This window comes from Symphalangus syndactylus, chromosome 2, assembly GCF_028878055.3.
Source record: "Symphalangus syndactylus isolate Jambi chromosome 2, NHGRI_mSymSyn1-v2.1_pri, whole genome shotgun sequence".
Classification (NCBI taxonomy): Eukaryota; Metazoa; Chordata; class Mammalia; order Primates; family Hylobatidae; genus Symphalangus; species Symphalangus syndactylus.
The window spans coordinates 23,222,226-23,244,660 of record NC_072424.2 but is presented as its reverse complement, the minus strand read 5'-3'; the positions used below and the strand labels follow the sequence as shown (position 1 = coordinate 23,244,660).

The 22,435-nt window shown below is 35.8% G+C and overlaps 1 protein-coding gene across 4 annotated transcripts in view; it reads left to right on the top strand.

Moving 5' to 3' along the window:
- ATRNL1 (attractin like 1) overlaps window positions 1–22,435 on the top strand; it is an 861,353-nt gene that overhangs the window by 122,990 nt on the left and 715,928 nt on the right. For all 4 annotated transcript variants that reach the window (XM_055248210.2, XM_055248235.2, XM_055248225.2 and 1 more), the window contains exon 9: window positions 4,684–4,867. In XM_055248210.2, coding sequence (XP_055104185.1) covers window positions 4,684–4,867 — 184 coding nt within the window. The remainder of the gene's footprint in view (window positions 1–4,683; window positions 4,868–22,435) is intronic.

Genomic DNA, 22,435 nt, shown 5'->3' with positions numbered 1-22,435 from the left:
TCTCGATAGTATCTCTTTGTATAATTTTGATAGTATCTTCTGTATAATTTTCTTAGTGGTTGGTCTGGGTATTAAAATATACATATTTGACTTACCACAGTCTACTCGCATCAATAATTTACCACCTCAGGTGAGACGTGGAAACCTTGCTTTCATTTGCGTCACTTTACCTTTACTTTTCTCACTCTTAAATATCATTATCTTGAGTATTGGATGGTATTATAATTTTTGTCCATCATCATACATTATTTATAAACATTCATGAGAAGGATAATCTGTTGTTTGTATTCATATTTCTGCTCTATTTGTTGTTCTGACTTCTTTTCTGATGCTCCAAGCTTCCTTCCTTTATCTTTCTGTTTGAAGAAGTTCCTTTAACCATTATTTAAGGAGAGACCTGCTAATGACAAATTCTTTTAGTTTTTTTAAATTTAAGAATTTTTTTCCTTCTTAATTCCTGAAGGATAGTTTCACTGGAGGTAGAATTCATACTTTACAGTTCTTTTTCTCTCCAGCATTTCAAAACAGTTGTGCTACTTCTTTTGGGCCTCCATGGTTTCAGATTTGAGAAGTCCACTATTATTAAAGTTATTGTTTTCCTAGGTAATTTGTCATTTCACTCTGGCTGCTTTCAAGGTTTTTTTTCCTTGTCTTTAGTTTTTAGAAGTTTAATTATGAGGTGTCTTGGCATGGATTTCTTTGGGTTTAACCTATTTAAGATTTACTTAGTTTCTTGAATCTGTAGGTTTATGTCTTTTACAAAATTTGGAAGTATTTGGCCATCATTTCTTTAAAAACTCTGTAAGCCCCATTTCTTTTTCTTATACTTCTGGGATTATGGTGCTACAAATGTTGGATCATTTGTTATTGTCCTAAGGGCTCTGAGACGCTGTTCACTTTTTCCCCCTAGTCTGTTTTCTCTATTTTTCATATTGGATAAATTTTATTTATTTATTTTATTTATTTTTATTTTTAATTTTTAATTTTTATAATTTTAACTTTTATTTTAGATTCAGCGGGGTGAATCTAAATGCAGGTTTATTATGTAGCTATATTGCATGATGCTGAGGTTTTGAGTATTATTGATCCTGTCACACAGGGATATTGAGCCTGGTACCCAATAGTTATTCATCCGTTGCCCCACTGCTTCTCTCTTGATAAATTTTATTGTTCTATCCTCAAGTTTAACAATTCTTTTCTTTATCATTTCCACTCTGGTATTGAGCCTATCCAGTTAGTTTTTATTTGTTATTGTAGTTTTTTTTTAAACTTTTTTTTTCTTTTTTTGCTGAGATATTTTTGTTTGTTTCAAGATAATTTGTAATAGTAGTGAGGTTGCAGAGAAAAAGGAATGCTTATGCATTGTTGGTGGGAGTGTAAGTTAGTTCAACCATTGTGGAAGACACTGTGGTATTTCTCAAAGACCTGAAGATGGAAATACCATTCAATTCAGCAATCCTGTTGCTAGGTATATATCCAAACAAATATATTAATAAATTATTCTATTATAAAGACACATGCACACATATGTTCATTGCAGCACTATTCACAATAGCAAAGAATCAACCTAAATGCCCATCAATGATAGACTGAATAAAGAAAATGTGGTACATATACACCATGGAATATTATGCAGCCATGAAAAAGAATGAGATCATGTCTTTTGCAGGGACATGGTTGGAGCTGCAGGCCATTATCCTTCGCAGATTAACACAGGAACAGAAAACCAAATACCACATGTTCTCACTTACAAGTGGGAGCTAAGTGATGAGAACACATGGACGCATAGAGGGAAAAAATGCATACTGGGGCCTGTCAGAGGTGAATTGTGGAAGGAGGGAGAGGATCAGGAAAAGTAACTAATGGGTACTAGGCTTAATACTTGGGTGATGAAATAATCTATACAACAAACCCCCATGACGTAGATTTGCCTATGTAACAAACCTGCACTTGTACCCCAGAACTTAAAATAAAAGTTAAAAATAATTATAATTACTTGTTGGAGTATTTTTATCATGGCTACTTTAAAATTCTTTTTAGGTAATTTTAACATCTGATCCATTCATCTCAGTGTTAGTATTACTTGATTGTCTTTTCTCATTCAAGTTGTGATTTTTCTTGTTGTCGGTATGACAGGGAATTTGTCATTGTATCTTGACATTTTGGGTTTTATAATGGGAATCTCTGGGTCCTATTTTAAATCTTTTATCTTAGCAGGTGGTCACGTAGTTTGAGTTTTGCATTCAGGTCTTGTGGTGAGATCTCTCTTTCCAGTCTTAGGCCTTGTGGGGAAGGGGAGTGCTTTCCCTGCATATTTACTATAAGTAGTATTTGGCGGGTCCCTCTTGCTAGTGCTGCTAGGGTCATCTGGTTTTGTCCATTGGACTCTTGTTCAGTTTGGCTAAGGAATAAGCCTACCCAAGTAACCTTTTGTTTTAAGGATGGGGGTTGAGAAATGCTGGGCCTGAGTAACCTTCTGTTGGGTGAGTGAGTGTCATGAGACACACATTCTCCAGTCCCTAGCCAGTCTGCCTTCCTCTTTACACTTTTTAGATTTTTTTCTTTGGTTGTCTCTTACACAATTTCTAAGGTCTGTGGGGGGGGGGGGCAGGGAAAAATCAGTCTACACTATCTTGTTCCACTTATTAACTTTAAACTTTTGATGTGTTATTCAGTTTTTCTAGTTTTGAATTTCCTAAGTTGTAAAGAAGAGATAGCAATAATATAACCCTCCAAAGGTTATTATTAAATGAGATAATGAGATAGTTACTAAGAAGGGTGCTCTATTAAAGAATGATGCTGCTGTTGACTGCAAGGTTGTTAATTGCACCATTGTTTCTAAGGGCAAATTGAAACCCAAATGAATAACAATGTAGAGTTATTTAAATAAATTATATATTATCAACACAATGGAATTTAGCTCTTAAAAAAGTAGTAAATGGGACACAGAATGATGCCCCAAATGTCTTGTTAAGTGAAACAGTAGTTACAACATAGTATTTTCTAGGAGTACAAATACACACACACACACACACACACACAAACACACACATATATAAACGTATTTATCTATCTAAAAAACATGTACATGTGTTTTATGTATACTAAAATATTCAGAACTGTAGTTTGAAAATAGTCTGTATGTAACGAATTGTGAAAAGTTCCTCTAGGTAGTGGGCTGGGGGAAAGGGTAACTTTTACATTTTATATCTTTTAATTCAATATTTTTTGGTAAGGATCAAGTTTATCTTTATTAAAAGGAAAATGAATAAAAATGTGAAAATATTTTAGTTCGAATTTATATATATAGTTAAGTGGTTAAAGAATATTAATCAAATTATTTTTGATAAGTTGTCTTTTACTTCATTTTTTGGAAATTACCTCCAAAATGTAATGCCCATTAGTTACATATGAGTTCCGCAAAGTTTCTTAACATGGGTAAAGTACCAGTGGCTTGGATGACTTTTTTTGGATATTTCTATTTTTTATGACCACTGTAGAATCATTTTCTTTACTACCTTAGAATTTTGTAAATGCAAAGAGTTTTCAAGCATTATCATTTTCTATTAGTTGATTTAGGTATTTTCAACGAGCTGACTAGGATGCCACATTTTAGGTGGCCGGTTAGAGGAAGGATGGAGATGTGATCTATATGCAGATTTAAAAACAAATGACAGATTTTTATATAGCTGCTTTTTATAATAAATTTTCTAAGGCCAAGAAATTGTAGGTTTTTCATACGCATTTCTTAAAAGCATCCCTTGCATATGATTGGTGTTTTTATTAGGGAAACTGCATTGGGAAATGAATCTCTTGTAGATATAGCAAGCAGAGTGGGATTTTAATATCAGAAATTAGACACAAAAGTGTTAGAAGGACTAGAGATACCAAAGGGAAGGGATCACCCAGAAATCCGGAAGTGCTACATACCTAGGCTGGAGCCTATGATCACATTTGCCACTAAGCAACTAAACATACCAGTTTTGCTACTGAGCAGGGAATAACTATTAAGCCAGCACTGCCATTACCTACTGTAATTACCTTCCTGTTCCTGCTGCTAGAGGCAAAATCAGAGTCTTTCCTCTTGCCCTTTAATCTCATACTAGTACTCCCATTGGTGGAACCTAATAGTAACACAATTGTCAAGAGAGTCTTGGAAATTTTATTGTTTAGGTTTTCATCCTCCGCAATACAAAGGACTTTATAAAAAGGAAAGTGGGGCTTATAACCAACAAATAAAGGACCAGCACAGTACTAAAAATGTGTTCAATTAATTTTAGATTGGTAAGGGTAGGGATCATATCATTTTATCTTTATAATATCAGTGACTAACTGTCACATACTAGGCTCTCATAAAATATTTGTTAAAAATTTTTTTCAGAGCTATTTATGTAATATAAGAATAAAGTTTTCCTTTTTCTCTTGCAAACACACAAAATGTTCTTTTTAGTGTTTCAGAGTTTAACTTCATCTATGGAAAGACCAGTGTTACTCCAACTTCAACCCCAGCACCTAACCTGGCACATATTTAATAAATGTTTCTTGATTAAATTAATATTAGGTATATGATGTTTACTCATAAGAATATGTCATTAGAATTAACTTGTTGGTATTTTTGGTGATATGTTACTTACATTTAAAAATACTACTTGAAATTTATAATGTATTTTCTTTCTGTTACAGCATCAAACACTTGGCTTGTTCCAGAAACTAAAGGAGCTATTGTACAAGGTGGATATGGCCATACCAGTGTGTATGATGAAATAACAAAGTCCATTTATGTTCATGGAGGGTATAAAGCATTGCCAGGCAACAAATATGGATTGGTTGATGATCTTTATAAATATGAAGTTAACACTAAGACTTGGTGAGTACACAAAATAACACATTTTCTATGTTGCCATTATTATTGTAAACGATTGACTTTAAAATGGTTTCTGACATAGAAATACTTACTTTATATGCATTCATTATAAATGCTGATATCGTCTTAATTTCAGATGAGTAATTTTGTTTACCAGTATGACTTCGATATCGTGTGTTCAGGGATTTGTTCTTCTTTGCACTCACATTTTATTGTCATCTGTAAATTTTAAAAAGCATTTATTTCATTTCATCATCTAACTTCCTATGAAATACAGAGCTTGTGGCATTTAGGTAAATTTTCACCTTTTGTTATAAACAATGCTACACTGCATTTCTTGTACTGGTCTTTTCATGTATATGTTTAAGAGTTGCTCTAGGGTGCATACTTAAAAGTGAGATTGTTGTATCTGAGAGTATTTATATCCTCAACTTTATTACATGTTGCAGAAGTGCTTTTCAAGTCACTGTGGTAATGTATATATATATCCACCAACAGGGTGTGTGTCCCTGATTCTTCATGTTCTCACCAACACTTGAAAATTGTGAGAATTTTTACTTTTGCCAAGGTGATGGATGTGAATAGTATTTTAATGTACATTTTCCTGATTAGTATTGTAAACATCTTTTTATGTGTTCATTTGCTATTGTTTCCTGTTTCGTGAATTGCCTATTAATATCTATAATATTCTCTTTACGTTTGAAATATTATTAATTAATTTTTCATTTATTGATTTTTGGGGTATAGAAGTTTTAAAATAAAATGTTTGTTGTACTAATTTTTCTTTGTAAAATCTGGGAAATGACTTTTTTTTTCTTTTAAGACAGTATACATTTTTTTAAACTTCTAGCATTAAGTTACTTTATGTGATCAAAGGGAATACACAGGTTTCCACCAAATCACGATTTGTTCTACTTCCTTCACTTTCATACATATATCCTAATTTCTACTTTTTAAAAAAATGTAGAATTATAACACCTTTTTTCTTTTGGTAATTTTGTTAATTCTTATTTTTAGTCTAATAAAATGCAGTTTTATTCTTTATATTCTTATATTCATTTTTATTTTGTATAACTCATAAGTAGCATCTTACTTCCATACATTAAATATTTGTAAATTTTTCTCTGACATTTTGCTATGTTAGCAAGTGGAATTGTGGTATAGTGATTAAGGTACTATCAGTCTGTTTCACATTTTAAACATGTACTTAATTTAATTTAATTTATTTATTTGAGATGGAGTTTTACTCTTGTTGCCCAGACTAGAGTGCAGTGGCGCGATCTCGTCTCACTGCCACCTCCACCTGCCAAGTTCAAGCGATTCTCCTGCCTCAGCCTCCTGAGTAGCTGGGATTACATGCATGCACCACCACACCAGGCTAATTTTTTATTTTTAGTACAGATGGGGTTTTACCCTGTTGGTCAGCCTGATCTTGAACTCCTGACCTCAGGTGATCCACCCACCTCGGCCTCCCAAAGTGCTGGGATTATAGGTGTGAGCAACCGTGCCTGGCCCTAAAAATATATTTTAAATGCTGTATCATACCAAAAGGGAAGAATAACTTCTGTGTGAAGGAGGCAGTATAGTTCACAGTAATAATAATGGGTATAGCGATGCTCAGGTAAGAAGAATCTTAAAAAAGTGAATGGATAAGATAGCAGAATTGGATATTATTTGTGTAAAGTCAAAATGAGAGATTCAGTTGTTGCTCACTACTTGAATGAAATTTTCTCAAATTTTCCATGGTTTTCTACCTGAAAACTTTACATAGTGAAAGTTTTGCCTAGATGAATATTATTATCAGCCTTGGCAATTTTAGTATGTGCACAAATGGCACTGGATATTTATATTGTAAAACAATTTACTAGAATAATTTGTAAATTATTTTAAACACCTCATTACAAGTATGTTGTAGATGTATGATGCTTTAATATTTTAATGAGTCTTAAATTTCTTAAACACACAAAGTTAACAGTGAGCACTAATTGATTTTTTCATTATCCTTAAAGTTTGTAGTATTCTTTACGTTTTGATCTTTTTTAGCTTATTTGTCAAGTTTGCTATTATATATGGATTATATCAGTGGTCCCCAACCTTTTTGGCACCAGGGAGTGGTTTTGTGGAGACAATTTTTCCACGGACCCAGGGAGGGGAGATGGTTTTAGAATGATTGAAGTGCATTATATTTATTGTGTACTTTATTTCTATTATTATTATTACATTATATAATGAAAGAATTTACAACTCACCATAATGTAGAATAAGTGGGAACCCTGGGCTTGTTTTCCTGCAACTAGATGGTCCCATTCTGGGGGTGATGGGAGACAGTGTCACCGAAAGTGTTTTGCCTATGTTCAGTCTACTCCGTAATCTCATTTTGGTTGCTGTCACTGCAGAAGACTCTGCTTCACAAAGACTGGATGCTGGAAATAGAAGCAGGCTTTTTGGTGCTTTTGTGGCAATCTCAGGATATTCTGCCTTGACTTTAATTCACAATGTATAGTGATTTGAAGTTGTCTCAAGCATACTTTTAAGGCTACTGTCATTTGCGATCTCATGCAGTTGATCCTCCTCTAGCATGGACAAAGTTGATTCACCTGGCTTACTTCCAAATGGGTCACAGATCCATTCCTTCCCAATTTGGGGTCTTTTGTAGTTGGGAAGTAATGCTGAAATTCTTTTGTAAGCTGTAATAGTTGTTCATGCACCAGATGGGAGAAAGAAGGTGCTGGGAGAAAGAATCTCTTCTAATGTTTGAAACATGTCAGAAATTTGAGAGTTTACGGTCGCCCCCCTAATTCCAGTTTGGCATTGAATGCAGCCACTTTACCTGCCAAATTGAATGCATTTGTTATTCTCTCCTGAAGTGACAGAATGAGTTTCTTGAGCAGGTTGAATATGTCACACAAGTAAGCAAGTTTTGCGACCCATTCTGTGTCACTGAAGTGTGCTGCCGGTGGTGAGTGTTTTTCTAAAAGAAATCTCTGCAGTAGCCCTTGTAAGTCAAAAACTCTGACCAGTGACCCACCTTTAGAAAGCCATCTCACTTCTGTGTATAAGAGAAGACATGCGGCTGGATGCGGTGGCTCACGCCTATAATCCCAACACTGGGAGGCTGATGTGGGCGGATCACGAGGTCAGGAGTTCGAGACACGCCTGGCCAATATGGTGAAACCCCGTCTCTACTAAAAATACAAAAATTATCTGGGCATGGTGATGCGCGCCCATAGTCCCACGTACTTGGGAGGCTGAGGCAGAAGAATTGCTTGAACCCGGGTGGCGGAGGTTGCAGTGAGCTGAGATCGTGCCACTGCACTCCAGCCTGGGCGACAGGGTGAGACTCCATCTCAAAAAAAAAAAAAAAAAAGAGAAGAGGTGTGTGCTCTGCACCCATCTCCTCACAGAGCTGTGTGAGCAGATGTGAGTTGAGGGCACATACTTTAATGTGGTTGATAATTTTCATCACATCTTGCAAAATATTGTTAAGTTCAGGTGACATTGTTCGCCTAGCCAGCATTTCTCTGTTGATGACACAGTGAGTAGACTCACATTCAGAAGCAATCTCTTTGACCCAAGCAGTAAAACCAGAATGCTGTCCAGTCATGGCAGCTACTCCATTTGTGCATATATTGACACAAAATGACCAATTCAGTTTTCCTGATATGTAATCATTCAAAGATTTGAATACTTCTGCAGCTGTTGTGTTGGTTGTCAACAAAAGTGCACATAATAGTCTGGGTGTGGTGGCTCATGCCTGTGATGCCCACACTTTGTGAGACAGAGGTGGGTGGACTGCTTGAGCTTAGGAGTTTGGGACGAGCCTGGCCAATATGGTGAAACCCCCTCTCTACTAAAAATAAAAAAATTAGCTGGGCATGGTGATGCGTGCCTGTATTCCCAGGTACTTGGGAGGCTGAGGCAGTAGAATTGCTTGAACCTGGGAGGCGGAGGTTGCAGTGAGCTGAGATCAGGCCACTGCATTCCAGCCTGGGCAAGTAGAGTAGAGTAGTAGCCATCTCTACTAAAAATACAAAAGTTAGCCAGGCATGATGGCACACTCCTGTAGTCCCAGCTACTTGAGGATCTGAGGTGGGAGGATTACTTGAACCTGGGAGGTGGAGGCTGTGGTGAGCCAAGATAGTGCCACTGTCCTCCAACCTGGGTGACACAGTGAGACCCTGTCTCAAAAAAATAAAAGAGAGAGAGAGAGAGAGAGAGAAATGTGCACATAACATATCCTCATGCACATCCTCCTGAAAAATATATTGCACAAAAACAACCGTTGTTTTATTGTCAACATCGGTCAACTCATCAACCTGGATTGCTTACCAAGGTGACTCATTAATTCTAACAGTTGTGCCTCAGTATCCTCTGCTGTTTCATCAATTCATCTAGTTATGGTGCTAGCAGAAAGAGGAACACGTGCCACCTTCTGAACTACAGCCTCTCCTAAAAGACTACAAGTGTCTTTAGCAATAGGCAGGATCAACTCTTCATCAATAGTAAAGGGCTTCTAAGGTTTAGCAATGCTGTTAGCTACTAAGAATGATGCTCTCAGTACAGACCCATTTGATGAAGTGGTGGCTTTCAGTAATTGCTTCGGCTCTTCGTATTCACTTTTCTTCTTTTGAAAAACTCCAAAGGCTTGTTTTTTTTTAATTATTATACTTTAGGTTTTAGGGTACATGTGCACAATGTGCAGGTTTGTTACATATGTATCCATGTGCCATGTTGTTTTGCTGCACCCATTAACTCGTCATTTAGCATTAGGTATATCTCCTAATACTGTCTCTCCCCCCTCCCCCCTCCCCCCACCCCACAACAGTCTAATGCAGGGTGCTTGGTCTCCTTGTGGTGAAGCACTTTTGAAGGTTTCATGGTTTCATTGGATGGCTGGTTGCCACGTATTTTACAAAGTGGACTTGGAGAATGTGAATCACCTGTTGTAATGAGCCCGTAATTTAAGTAGGACTCTTAGTATTTTCTTTGAAATGCAGCTTTCTTTTTGTTGGCAGTCTGAGTCTTCTGCTGTCTCATCATTCCCCCTTTTCAAAGAAGCTCTCCAGTGATGTTTGTTTTTTACTCAGTTTGGCTGAGGTTTGTTTGTGGACTTACCAAAACTGTAACTGAGACTAGTGTGCAGTGTGAGAAAGAGGTGTGGACAGAAATGGTAAATAAAATAATGGGGTTGGGAGTGGGCAGTGCCCGCTTGGACTAAAATAAGTATTAGATTCTGCCTTCAAGCCTGCTACCAGATGCAACTGTACAATTGAAGTACATCACCTGACTTGCCACTATAAAGCTTGCTACCAGATGCAGCTTAATTATCACTTGCCACTCACTCACTGATAGGGTTTTGATATGAGTCTGCAAGCAATTGATTTATTATGGTCCCTGTGCAGTCAAAGCTCTCTGCTAACATTAATCTGTATTTGCAGCCACTCCCTAGCCCTATCATCACCACCTCAGCTCCACCTCAGATCATCAAGCATTAGATTCTCACAGGGGCATGCAACCTAGATCCCTCACATGTGCAGTTTACAATAGGGTTTTCACTCGTATGATAATCTAATGTTGCCGCTCATCTGACAGGAGGTGGAGCTCAGGCAGTAATGCGAATGATGGGGAATGGCTGTAAAGACAGATGGAGCTGTGTTCCCTCACGCGCTACTCACCTCCTGCCCTGCGGCCTAGTTCCTAACAGGGTGTTGAGAACCCTTGGATTATATTGTATGTGATGTCACCATTATGTGTCCATTATGTATCAGCATTATATGTCCACTGTATAGACCAATATTTATTTTTTACCACCTCAGAACTGGTTTTGGTTTTTAGTAGATACGGTTACATAGATAGGGCATTTTGTTGAGATACTAGGAAATGTGTTTTGAGGGCTTATTCTTTTTCAGTGGTGAAATGAATTCTTTTGGACTGTTACTTCCCCTGAGAAAAATCAGGAATTTTATTTGCCTAAAGCATGAGAGAACTATCAAAACCATGAGGATTTCTCAAAGATTTAGGAGAGGTACAATGTCAAGGGATACAAGACAGGCATTTTATGTAATTTTAACCTTGAGACAGTTAGAAATCCTGGAAACTTCCTGAGACACTGAGCAGTCCTTTTGTCAGTCATTTTGGAGGAACAAAATTAGATTTCCAGATGTGCCAAGGAAGAGGAGCCTTGGTACATACTTAAGGATTTAGTCTGGCCCCTGAGATTCTAAACCCTACTCATGATAATTAGCCCAGCTTTGAATCATCACAATCTTTTATGAGATTATGGTGAAATGCCCATAATGTAGTTAGATGGCAACATAAAAAGTAAATACTTTATTGAGTGAGATAACATCATACAGAGCCTTAAAGTATTTCTTCTATATATCATACACAATATCTGGCACAAACTAAAAAAAAAAAAGCTTAGAAGAAGATAAGATACGAAAAAACAACATCCATTAGAAACATACATATAGGATAATGGAGTGTTTTAGACACAAACTTTATTTATTTATTTTTATTTTTTTATTTTATTTTATTATTATTATACTTTAAGTTTTAGGGTACATGTGCACAATGTGCAGGTTTGTTACATATGTGTCCATGTGCCATGTTGTTTTGCTGCACCCATTAACAGGTCATTTAGCATTAGGTATGTCTCCTAATGCTGTCCCTCCCCCCTCCCCCCACCCCACAACAGTCCCCGGAGTGTGATGTTCCCCTTCCTGTGTCCATGAGTTCTCATTGTTCAATTCCCACCTATGAGTGAGAACTTGTGGTGTTTGGTTTTTTGTCCTTGCGATAGTTTACTGAGAATGATGTTTTCCAATTTCATCCATGTCCCTACAAAGGACATGAACTCATCATTTTTTATGGCTGCATAGTATTCCATGATATATATGTGCCACATTTTCTTAATCCAGTCTATCGTTGTTGGACATTTGGGTTGGTTCCAAGTCTTTGCTATTGTGAATAGTGCCGCAGTAAACATACGTGTGCATGTGTCTTTATAGCAGCATGATTTATAATCCTTTGGGTATATACCCAGTAATGGGATGGCTGGGTCAAATGGTATTTCTAGTTCTAGATCCCTGAGGAATTGCCACACTGACTTCCACAATGGTTGAACTAGTTTACAGTCCCACCAACAGTGTAAAAGTGTTCCAGTTTCTCCACATCCTCTCCAGCTCCTGTTGTTTCCTGACTTTTTAATGATCACCATTCTAACTGGTGTGAGATGGTATCTCATTGTGGTTTTGATTTGCATTTCTCTGATGGCCAGTGATGATGAGCATTTTTGCATGTGTCTTTTGGCTGCCTAAATGTCTTCTTTTGAGAAGTGTCTGTTCATATCCTTTGCCCACTTTTTGATGGGGTTGTTTGTTTTTTTCTTGTAAATTTGTTTGAGTTCATTGTAGATTCTGGATATTAGCCCTTTGTCAGATGAGTAGGTTGCAAAAATGTTCTCCCATTCTGTAGGTTGCCTGTTCACTCTGATGGTAGTTTCTTTTGCTGTGCAGAATCTCTTTAGTTTAATTAGATCCCATTTGTCAATTTTGGCTTTTGTTGCCATTGCTTTTGGTGTTTTAGACGTGAAGTCCTTGCCCATGCCTACGTCCTGAATGGTAATGCCTAGGTTTTCTTCTAGGGTTTTTATGGTTTTAGGTCTAACATTTAAGTGTTTAATCCATCTCGAATTAATTTTTGTATAAGGTGTAAGGGAGGGATCCAGTTTCAGCTTTCTACATATGGCTAGCCAGTTTTCCCAGCACCATTTATTAAATAGGGAATCCTTTCCCCATTTCTTGTTTTTGTCAGGTTTGTCAAAGATCAGATAGTTGTAGATATGCAGTGTTATTTCTGAGGGCTCTGTTCTGTTCCATTGGTCTATATCTCTGTTTTGGTACCATTACCATGCTGTTTTGGTTACTGTGGCCTTGTAGTATAGTTTGAAGTCAGGTAGCGTGATGCCTCCAGCTTTGTTCTTTTGGCTTAGGATTGACTTGGCGATGCGGGCTCTTTTTTGGTTCCATATGAACTTTAAAGTAGTTTTTTCCAATTCTGTGAAGAAAGTCATTGGTAGCTTGATGGGAATGGCATGGAATCTATAAATTACCTTGGGCAGTATGGCCATTTTCACGATATTGATTCTTCCAACCCATGAGCATGGAATGTTCTTCCATTTGTTTGTATCGTCTTTTATTTCATTGAGCAGTGGTTTGTAGTTCTCCTTGAAGAGGTCCTTCACATCCCTTGTAAGTTGGATTCCTAGGTATTTTATTCTCTTTGAAGCAATTGTGAATGGGAATTCACTCATGATTTGGCTCTCTGTTTGTCTGTGATTGGTGTATAAGAATGCTTGTGATTTTTGTACATTGATTTTGTATCCTGAGACTTTGCTGAAGTTGCTGATCAGCTTAAGGAGATTTTGGCTGAGACAATGGGGTTTTCTAGATTTACAATCATGTCATCTGCAAACAGGGGCAATTTGACTTCCTCTTTTCCTAATTGAATACCCTTTATTTCCTTCTCCTGCCTGATTGCCCTGGCCAGAACTTCCAACACTATGTTGAATAGGAGTGGTGAGAGAGGGCATCCCTGTCTTGTGCCAGTTTTCAAAGGGAATGCTTCCAGTTTTTGCCCATTCAGTATGATATTGGCTGTGGGCTTGTCATAGATAGCTCTTATTATTTTGAGATACGTCCCATCAATACCTAATTTATTGAGAGTTTTTAGCATGAAGAGTTGTTGAATTTTGTCAAAGGCCTTTTCTGCATCTATTGAGATAATCACGTGGTTTTTGTCTTTGATTCTGTTTATGTGCTGGATTACATTTGTAGATTTGCGTATGTTGAACCAGCCTTGCATCCCAAGGATGAAGCCCACTTGATCGTGGTGTATAAGCTTTTTTATATGCTGCTGGATTTGGTTTGCCAGTATTTTATTGAGGATTTTTGCATCAATGTTCATCAAAGATATTGCTCTAAAATTCTCTTTTTTTATTGTGTCTCTGCCCGGCTTTGGTATCAGGATGATGCTGGCCTCATAAAATGAGTTACAGAGGATTCCCACTTTTTCTATTGATTGGAATAGTTTCAGAAGGAATGGTACCAGTTCCTCCTTGTACCTCTGGTAGAATTCGGCTGTGAATCCATCAGGTCCTGGACTCTTTTTGGTCCGTAAGCTATTGATTATTGTCACAATTTCAGAGCCTGTTATTGGTCTATTCAGAGATTCAACTTCTTCCAGTTTTAGTCTTGGAAGGTTGTATGTGTCCAGGAATTTATCCATTTCGTCTAGATTTTCTAGTTTATTTGCGTAGAGGTGTTTGTAGTATTCTCTGATGGTAGTTTGTATTTCTGTGGGATTGGTGGTGATATCCCCTTTATCATTTTTTATTGCGTCTATTTGATTCTTCCCTCTTTTCTTCTTTATTAGTCTTGCTAGTGGTCTATGAATTTTGTTGATCTTTTCAAAAAACCAGCTCCTGGATTCATTAATTTTTTGAAGGGTTTTTTGTGTCTCTATTTCCTTCAGTTCTGCTCTGATTTTAGGTATTTCTTGCCTTCTGCTAGCTTTTGAATGTGTTTGCTCTTGCTTTTCTAGTTCTTTTAATTGTGATGTTAGGGTGTCAGTTTTGGATCTTTCTTGCTTTCTCTTGTGGGCATTTAGTGCTATAAATTTCCCTTTACACACTGCTTTGAATGTAGACACAAACTTTAAAATAATTATTATATGTTCAAGAATTAAAATTTAAGGTAGAGAATATTAGGACAGGACTGGGGTACTCATGAATCAAATGGAAATTCTAGAACTGAAAAATACATTGAATGAATTAAGAATTCCTTGGATGGAAATAACAGCAGATTAGACGCAGCTGAAGGGGGAAATATGAAATAGAAGAGAGGTCAGAAGGAAACATCCAGAATGAAGTAAAGAAAGACAAAATGATGACCAAAACAGGACAGAAAGAAATACAAGGAAGATGTGGAAATTGTCTTTTTTTTTTCTTTTTTTTTTTTTTTTTTGAGACGGAGTCTCGCTCTGTCGCCCAGGCTGGAGTGCAGTGGCGCAATCTCGGCTCACTGCAAGCTCCGCCTCCCGCATTCACGCCATTCTCCTGCCTCAGCCTCTCCAAGTAGCTGGGACTACAGGTGCCCGCCACCACGCCCGGCTAATTTTTTGTATTTTTAGTAGAGACGGGGTTTCACCGTGGTCTCGATCTCCTGACCTCGTGATCCGCCTGCCTCGGCCTCCCAAAGTGCTGGGATTACAAGCGTGAGCCACCGCGCCTGGCCAAGATGTGGAAATTGTCTAACCCACATGTGTAATTGGAGTCCTGAAAAGAGAAGGGTGAAGACAAATGTAGAACATTATTTGAAGTGATAGTGAATAAGAAATTTTCAAAAGTGACAAAGACATCAAGCCACAGATTAAAGAAGTTCTGTGAGCACCAAGGGGCATAAGTACAAAGAAACTCAGAAATATTATAGTAAAACTGCTGAAAACCAAAATATGAAGACAAAAATGTCAAAGGAGATAGAGGAAAAAGGGCATATTTCCTTTAAAGGAACAGTATGAAGACTGACAATTTTTTAACTGGGAAATGGAATCCAGAATACCTGTTTTCAAATAGCTTAAAGACAATAATCATCCATCTAAAAGTCTACATAATTAAATATTCTTAAAAATGTAAGCAAAATAAGAGCATTTTTAAAAAAACAATGAGAGAATTTGACAATAGTAGGCTTTCAATAAAGGGAATACTAATTACAATAAGTGCTATTGAAGTAGAAGAAAAATGATCCCGGATACTGGATGAAATGTAATGAAATTATAGAGATGATTCTAAATGACTGTCATATAAAGCTATAATAATAATAGCGGCTTGCATGTACACCAAATTTAAATGCATGTCTCTAATAGCACATAAGTCAGAAAGAGGGGTAAATTAGTGTTAAAAAGTCTGAAAGTTGGCCGGGCATAGTGGCTCACGCCTGTAATCCTAGCACTTTGGAGGGCTGAGGTGGGCAGATCACTTGAGACCAGGGGTTCGATACCAGCCTGGCCAACATGCCGAAAACCCATCTCCACTAAAAATACAAAAAATTAGCCAGGCATTGTGGCATGTGCTTGTAGTCCCAGCTACTTGGGAGGCTGAGGCACGAGAATCACTTGAACCTGGGAGGCAGAGGTTGCAGTGAGCCGAGATTGCATCACTGGACTCCAGCCTGGGCAACAGAGACTCTGTCTCAAAAAACAAAAAGAAATTCCAGTTATACTAAATGTGAGAGACTAAATATTCCAGTTAAAAGCCAAGAATTTTTAGATTGGATATAAAAACAAAACTTAGCCATCTGCTGCTTAGAAAAGATAAACCTTAAATAAAAATATTTAGAAAAGTTGAAAGTAAAAGGAAGGCATAACAGTTCTTAATTTATATATGATTTATAGCACAGTGTTGAAATAATGTAAAATTGACCAAACAAAAGAGGATAAAACATAGTGAGACGTTTTTAACCCAATTTTCTTGGTAACTGGTAGTACCAGGAGACCAAAAAACAGCAAGAATATAAAACATTTGAATAACACAATGAATAATTTTGTCTCATTTGATATTTGAGAACATAATACCTTATAATTGAGGCATATACATTGTTTCCAAGAACAAAGGAACTTTCCCAGAATTTACTATATTCTGGGTTTTAATGCAAGTCTTAACAAATTTAAAAGGATTAAAATAATACAAATTAATTGACCACAGTAAAATAAAAAGTAACTTTTTGGTGATTACATAAAAATAATAAAAACTCTAATATATGTGTATATATAATATATATAATATGTATATATGTATACATATTATATATATTATATATGTGTATATATAATATATATAATATATATGTGTGTGTGTGTGTGTATATATATATATATATATATATATTTTTTTTTTTTTTTTTTTTGAGACAGAATCTCACTCTGTCACCCAGCCTGGAGTGCAGTGGCACAATCTCGGCTCACTGCAACCTCTGCCTCTCGGGTTCAAGCAATTCTCCTGCCTCAGCCTCCTGGGTAGGTGGGACTACAGGCGTGTGCCACCACACCTGGCTAATTTTTTTGTATTTTTAGTAGAGATGGGGTTTCAACCATCTGTTAGCCAGGATGGTCTCAATCTCTTGAACTCGTGATCCACCCGCCTTGGCCTCCCAAAGTGCTGGGATTACAGGCATAAGCCACCGCTCCTGGCCAAAAAAACCCTAGTATAATTTTCATACTTAAAATTACTGAATGATGACACATCAAAATGCATGTGATTCAGCTAAGGAGGGACACTTATAGATCTAAATGCATTTATTATAAATGATTTTCTAAAAGTCTGAAAATCAATAGTCTAAGAATCCCCTTGAGAAGTTAGAAAAAGAACAGTGACTGATCCCAAAGAAAGGATAAAGAAAATAAAGATATGATAAAGGAAAGGAACATGAGATAAGAGCATGAATTAATGAAATAGGAAACATGTGATAGAAATGATCCATAAAGCCACCAAAACTCAACAGAGTTGGTTGTTTTTAAAAGTAATAGATAAATCCCCACACAGACTTAGAAACAAAGATTACTCAAATAATCCATGTCAAGAATGAAAAGGGATATCGTGACAGATCATATAGAGATTAAAAGTTAATAAGAACATATGATAAGCAACTCTATGACAGTAAATTTGAAAAAGTAGGTGAACTATGACAAATTTATAGAAAAACAAAACTTACCAGAATTGACACATGAGCATTGAAATAATCTTTTGTCAAATAACTAGAATTTTTAATTGAAACCTTGTTGCCTCAAAATACAGAAGCATACATACAGATGAACAAATAAAAACAAAACAAATTCTCCAGGCCCTGATCACTTTACTGGTGAATTTTCCCAAATATTTAAGAAATAAGCATTTAAGAAATAAATAACATCAATCTTTCACAAACTTGCTGGAAACCGAAATAATTATGTTGAGATTTATGAGGCCAGCATAATCTTGATATAAAAATATGAAAACGATGTTACAGGTGAGGAATATTTTAGTATTATCTTTTCCATGGACGATTCCAGCAATTTAGAAAGAAAATAATAGATTATTTGGGCTCATTCAAAGAATATAAGATTAGTTAAAATTCATAAAATTTGAATAATTAAGAAAATAGAGAAGTAATGATCTATAATCTTCTTGAAAGATGCAGAAAAAAGTATAGATAAAATTTAACATGTATTTATGATAAAACCTCTGGTGAACTAGGAATGTAAGCAAATCATTTATGTGATAAAATGTACAAGGACACATGAAAACTTTACTGCAAGCATTATGGTGAAATATAGAAAGCTTTCCCTCTAAGATTGGGAATGTGATAAGGGTGCTCACTATCACCACTTTTATTCAACATTGTATTGGAATTTCCGGCTAGTGTAATAAGGCAGATTAATATAAAATATAATATAATGTGTATATGGGTAATCAGTTGCTGCAAATAACATCAATATAAAAAATTAATCCAGAGTAATTCTGTATACCAGGAACAGTTTAAAACTGATAATTTAAAAATAATATAATTTATGTTACTGTCAGAACATTAATAACCTAAGGAATAAATCTAATGACTTATGTGCAAGATCTTTACACAGAAAACTGTAAAACCTTATTCTGAGAAATTAAATAAAATTTAAATATATCTCAGACCAAATTATGACAATTGTTTGAAAAACTCAATATTATGCAGATGTCTATTCTGCCCAAATTGATCTGTAGATTTAATGTGATCCCAAACAAAATTTTAGCAGGTGTTTTTCTTTTGAAAATTGACATGGTGATTCTAGAATTTATTCAAAAATGTGAAGGGTCATTTTGGTATAAATTTTAGAGTCTCCATGTCAATTTCCAAAAGAAAAACTTTAGAAGAAAAAAGCTGGAGGACTTTTCTATCCAAATTTTAGAAGAACAAAGCTGGAGGAGTTCTCTATCAGATCTCATCACTTATGAAGGTACAATAATTAAGTGTTGTTGCAAAGATAGGGAAATAGACTAATACAGCAAATAGGAATTCCACAGACAGACCTATACATTTATGGGCACTTAATCTAGTGACAAAGATGGAACTACAGAGCAGTTTTTCTTAATAAATTGTTCTGGGCCAATTGGGTGTACAGTTGGAAAAAATGAATGTTGAGCCCTACCTCACATCATCATAAACAAAGATCTGTTTCAGATCAATGTTAGATCTAAATGTGGAAGTACAATAATATTCTAGAAGATAACAGAGGCAGATATCTTCATATTTATGAGTAAAGAAAGATTTCTTAAATGGAATTTGAGTAGTTTTATTAATACAAGAAAAATGATAGACTGAACTATATATGTCTAAAAAGTCAGTAAGAACATAAACATTCCATGCTCATGGATCAGAAGAATCAATATTGTAAAAATGGCCATACTGGCCAAAGCAATTTACAGAATCAGTGCTATTCCTATCAAACTACCAATGTCATTCTTCCCAGAATTAGAAAAAAAAAACTATCCTAAAATTCATATATAACCAAAAAAGAGCCCGAATAACCAAAGCAATCCTAAGCAAAAAGAACAAAGCTGGAGGTGTCACACTACATGACTTCAAACTGTACTATGAAGCTACAGTAACCAAAACAGCATGATACTGGTAGAAAAACGGACATGTAAACCAACTGAACTGAACAGAAAACTTGAACATAAAGCCACACACTTACAACCATCTGATCTTTGACAAGGCTGACAAAAACGAGCAATGAGGAAAGGACTCCCTGTTCAATAAATGGTGCTGGATAACTGGCTAGCCATATGCTAAAGACTGAAGCTGGACCCCTACCTTTCAACATATACAAAATCAAGTCAAAATGGATCAAAGATTGAAATCTAAGACCTCAAACGATACAAATCCTAAAAGACAACCAAGGAAATAACTCTTCTTGATAAATAATTTTTGGCTAAGTCCCCAAAAGCAATTGCAACAAAAACAAAAATGGACAAATAGGACCTAATCAAGCTAAAGAGCTCTTCACAGCAAAAGAAACCATTAGCAGAGTAAACAGACAACCTACAAAATGGGAGAAGATATTCTCAAACTTTGCATCTGACAGAGGCCTAATATCTGAAATCTATAGAGAACTTAAGTCCACAGGCAAAAGACAAATAACCCCATTAAGAAATGGGCAAAGGACATGAACAGACACTTCTCAAAGGAAGACATGCAAGTGCCTAAGAAACATGAAAAAATGGTCAACATCACTAATCATTAGAGAAATGCAAATGAGATATCACACCAGTCAGAATGGCTATTTTTAAAAAGTCAAAAAAAAAAAAAAAACACAGCAGATTCTGGTGAGACTGCAGAGAAACGGGAATGCTTGGACACTGTTGATGGGAATGTAAATTATTTCAGCCACTGTGGAAAATAGTTTGGAGATTTCTTAAAGAACTTAAAACTGAGCTACCATTTGACCCAGCAATCCCATTACTGGGTATATGCCCAAAGGAAAATAAATCATTCTACCAAAGAGACATAGGCACTTGTTTGTTCATTGCTGTGCTATTCACAGTAGCAAAGACGTGGAATCAATCCAGGTGCCCATCAATGGTAGATTAGATTAAGAAAATGTGGTACATACATACCATGGAATATTATGCAGTCATAAAGAAGAGTGAAATCTTGTCTTTTGCAGCAACATGGATGCAGTTGGAGGCCATAATCCTAAGCGAATTAATGCAGGAACAGAAAATAAACCAGACATAAAAGAAAATATAGTATATTCTTCTATTGATATAAAGTTCAGCACCAGGAAAAACAGAATTATGGGCTTAGAAGTTTATGATAGGGATTGCCTATGATTGTGTAGTGATTTGAATGAGTAGCAGCAAAGCTTCTGGAGTGGTTATGTGTTCACTCTGATAACTCGTTGAACTATACACTTAAGATTTTTACACTTTTGGCATATATATTATACTTCATAAAAATTTGTTTAAAAAATAGAAATCTGTGTTCAATTTGACTTCTTATATGCTAAAAGATTTTGATAATTTGACATACCAAAAGAGGGTCAATTTTTTATGTAAAGTTAGCAAAATGCATTTTTATTTTCAATGTTAGAAAAGGATGGAGACATAAAAGTTCAGTCATTTCTGCTATCCCACTCCTTCAGGAGTAGTTGCATCTGGTTTCTTTACATTTAATAAGTAAGAGAATAAACATCTTGAACTTATAGGAGTTCCTGTTGCTCAGAAATGATTCCTTTTATGTTTTTGGTATGTTTTGCTGATTAATATCTTTGCTCAGGGACTTTAACTTTGGTGTAATGATTTTGAGTATTATGGTCATTGTGATCTTGATTTTATAGCCTTGTTAAATGAGGCATCTCATAACTTTCTTTGCATATGTTTGTACAACTTATAATTGGAGCTTATGTCTTCATTATTTTTCTATGTGAAGACTTCTCTTATAGTGGAGACCTCAGATTTTCTTGGCCTATTGTTTAGGTCTTTTCCTCAACTGTTGTATTCCTTTAGCCTGTGAAAAAGCACAGTAAGTTTTAACATATAAGGAATATATTAAACTTTACCATTTATAACTTTCAGCTGTAATTATCAGTTTGTTTTTATTTTAATTTTTTTGCAGTGAGGGAAAAAAGACTTCAATTATATTTCTTTTTTTTTTTTTGTGATGAAGTTTCGCTCTTGTTTCCCAGGCTAGAGTGCAGCGGCACAATCTCGGCTCACTGCAACCTCTGCCTCCCAGGTTCAAGGGATTCTCTTGCCTTGGCCTCCTGAGTAGCTGGGATTACAGGCACCTGCCACCACGCCAGGCTATGTTTTTGTATTTTTAGTATAGACGGGGTTTCACCATGTTGGCCAGGCTGGTCTGGAACTCCTGACCTCAAGTGATCCACCCACCTTGACCTCCCATAGTGCTGAGATTACAGGCATGAGCCACTATGCTTGCCCAACTTCAATTATATTTCTACAGATGTTAAAAAGATAGGTAGTGAATCTAATGGTAATGCTTCTGTGGTACAAATTCTGTACTTTTAAAATGTCTTTCTAATCACATATACTTAAAAAATATTTTCATAGTGAGGCCACACCTGGTTACATGAAATGATTTAATCTAGCTTCAATTTGATATAATAGAAGTTGTTTTTACATTAAAGTATTGAAAACTATGTTATTAAATTATTGGATTTTTTGCGATTTCTCTAAAAAATTTCCTGTCAGAGGTTTGGGAAAGTGATAGAGGTTAATTTTATAAATTATGTTATTATTTAAAACACATTTCAGTAAATACTGATGAACATCAGCATTTTTCTTTCTCTGCTTACTGAGTGTCTGAAATCTTTTCAGTGAAAATTTTGTTGGCTCTTTATCAAGCCGTGTTTTGGGAGTAATCATAAGTAGTTCTCAGTAAGGGAGATTGAAAATTTAAAATTTAATTTTATAAATTTATGTGGGAAATAATAAAAATATATACACACACAAGCACACAAACATAGTTGTGAAGTAAG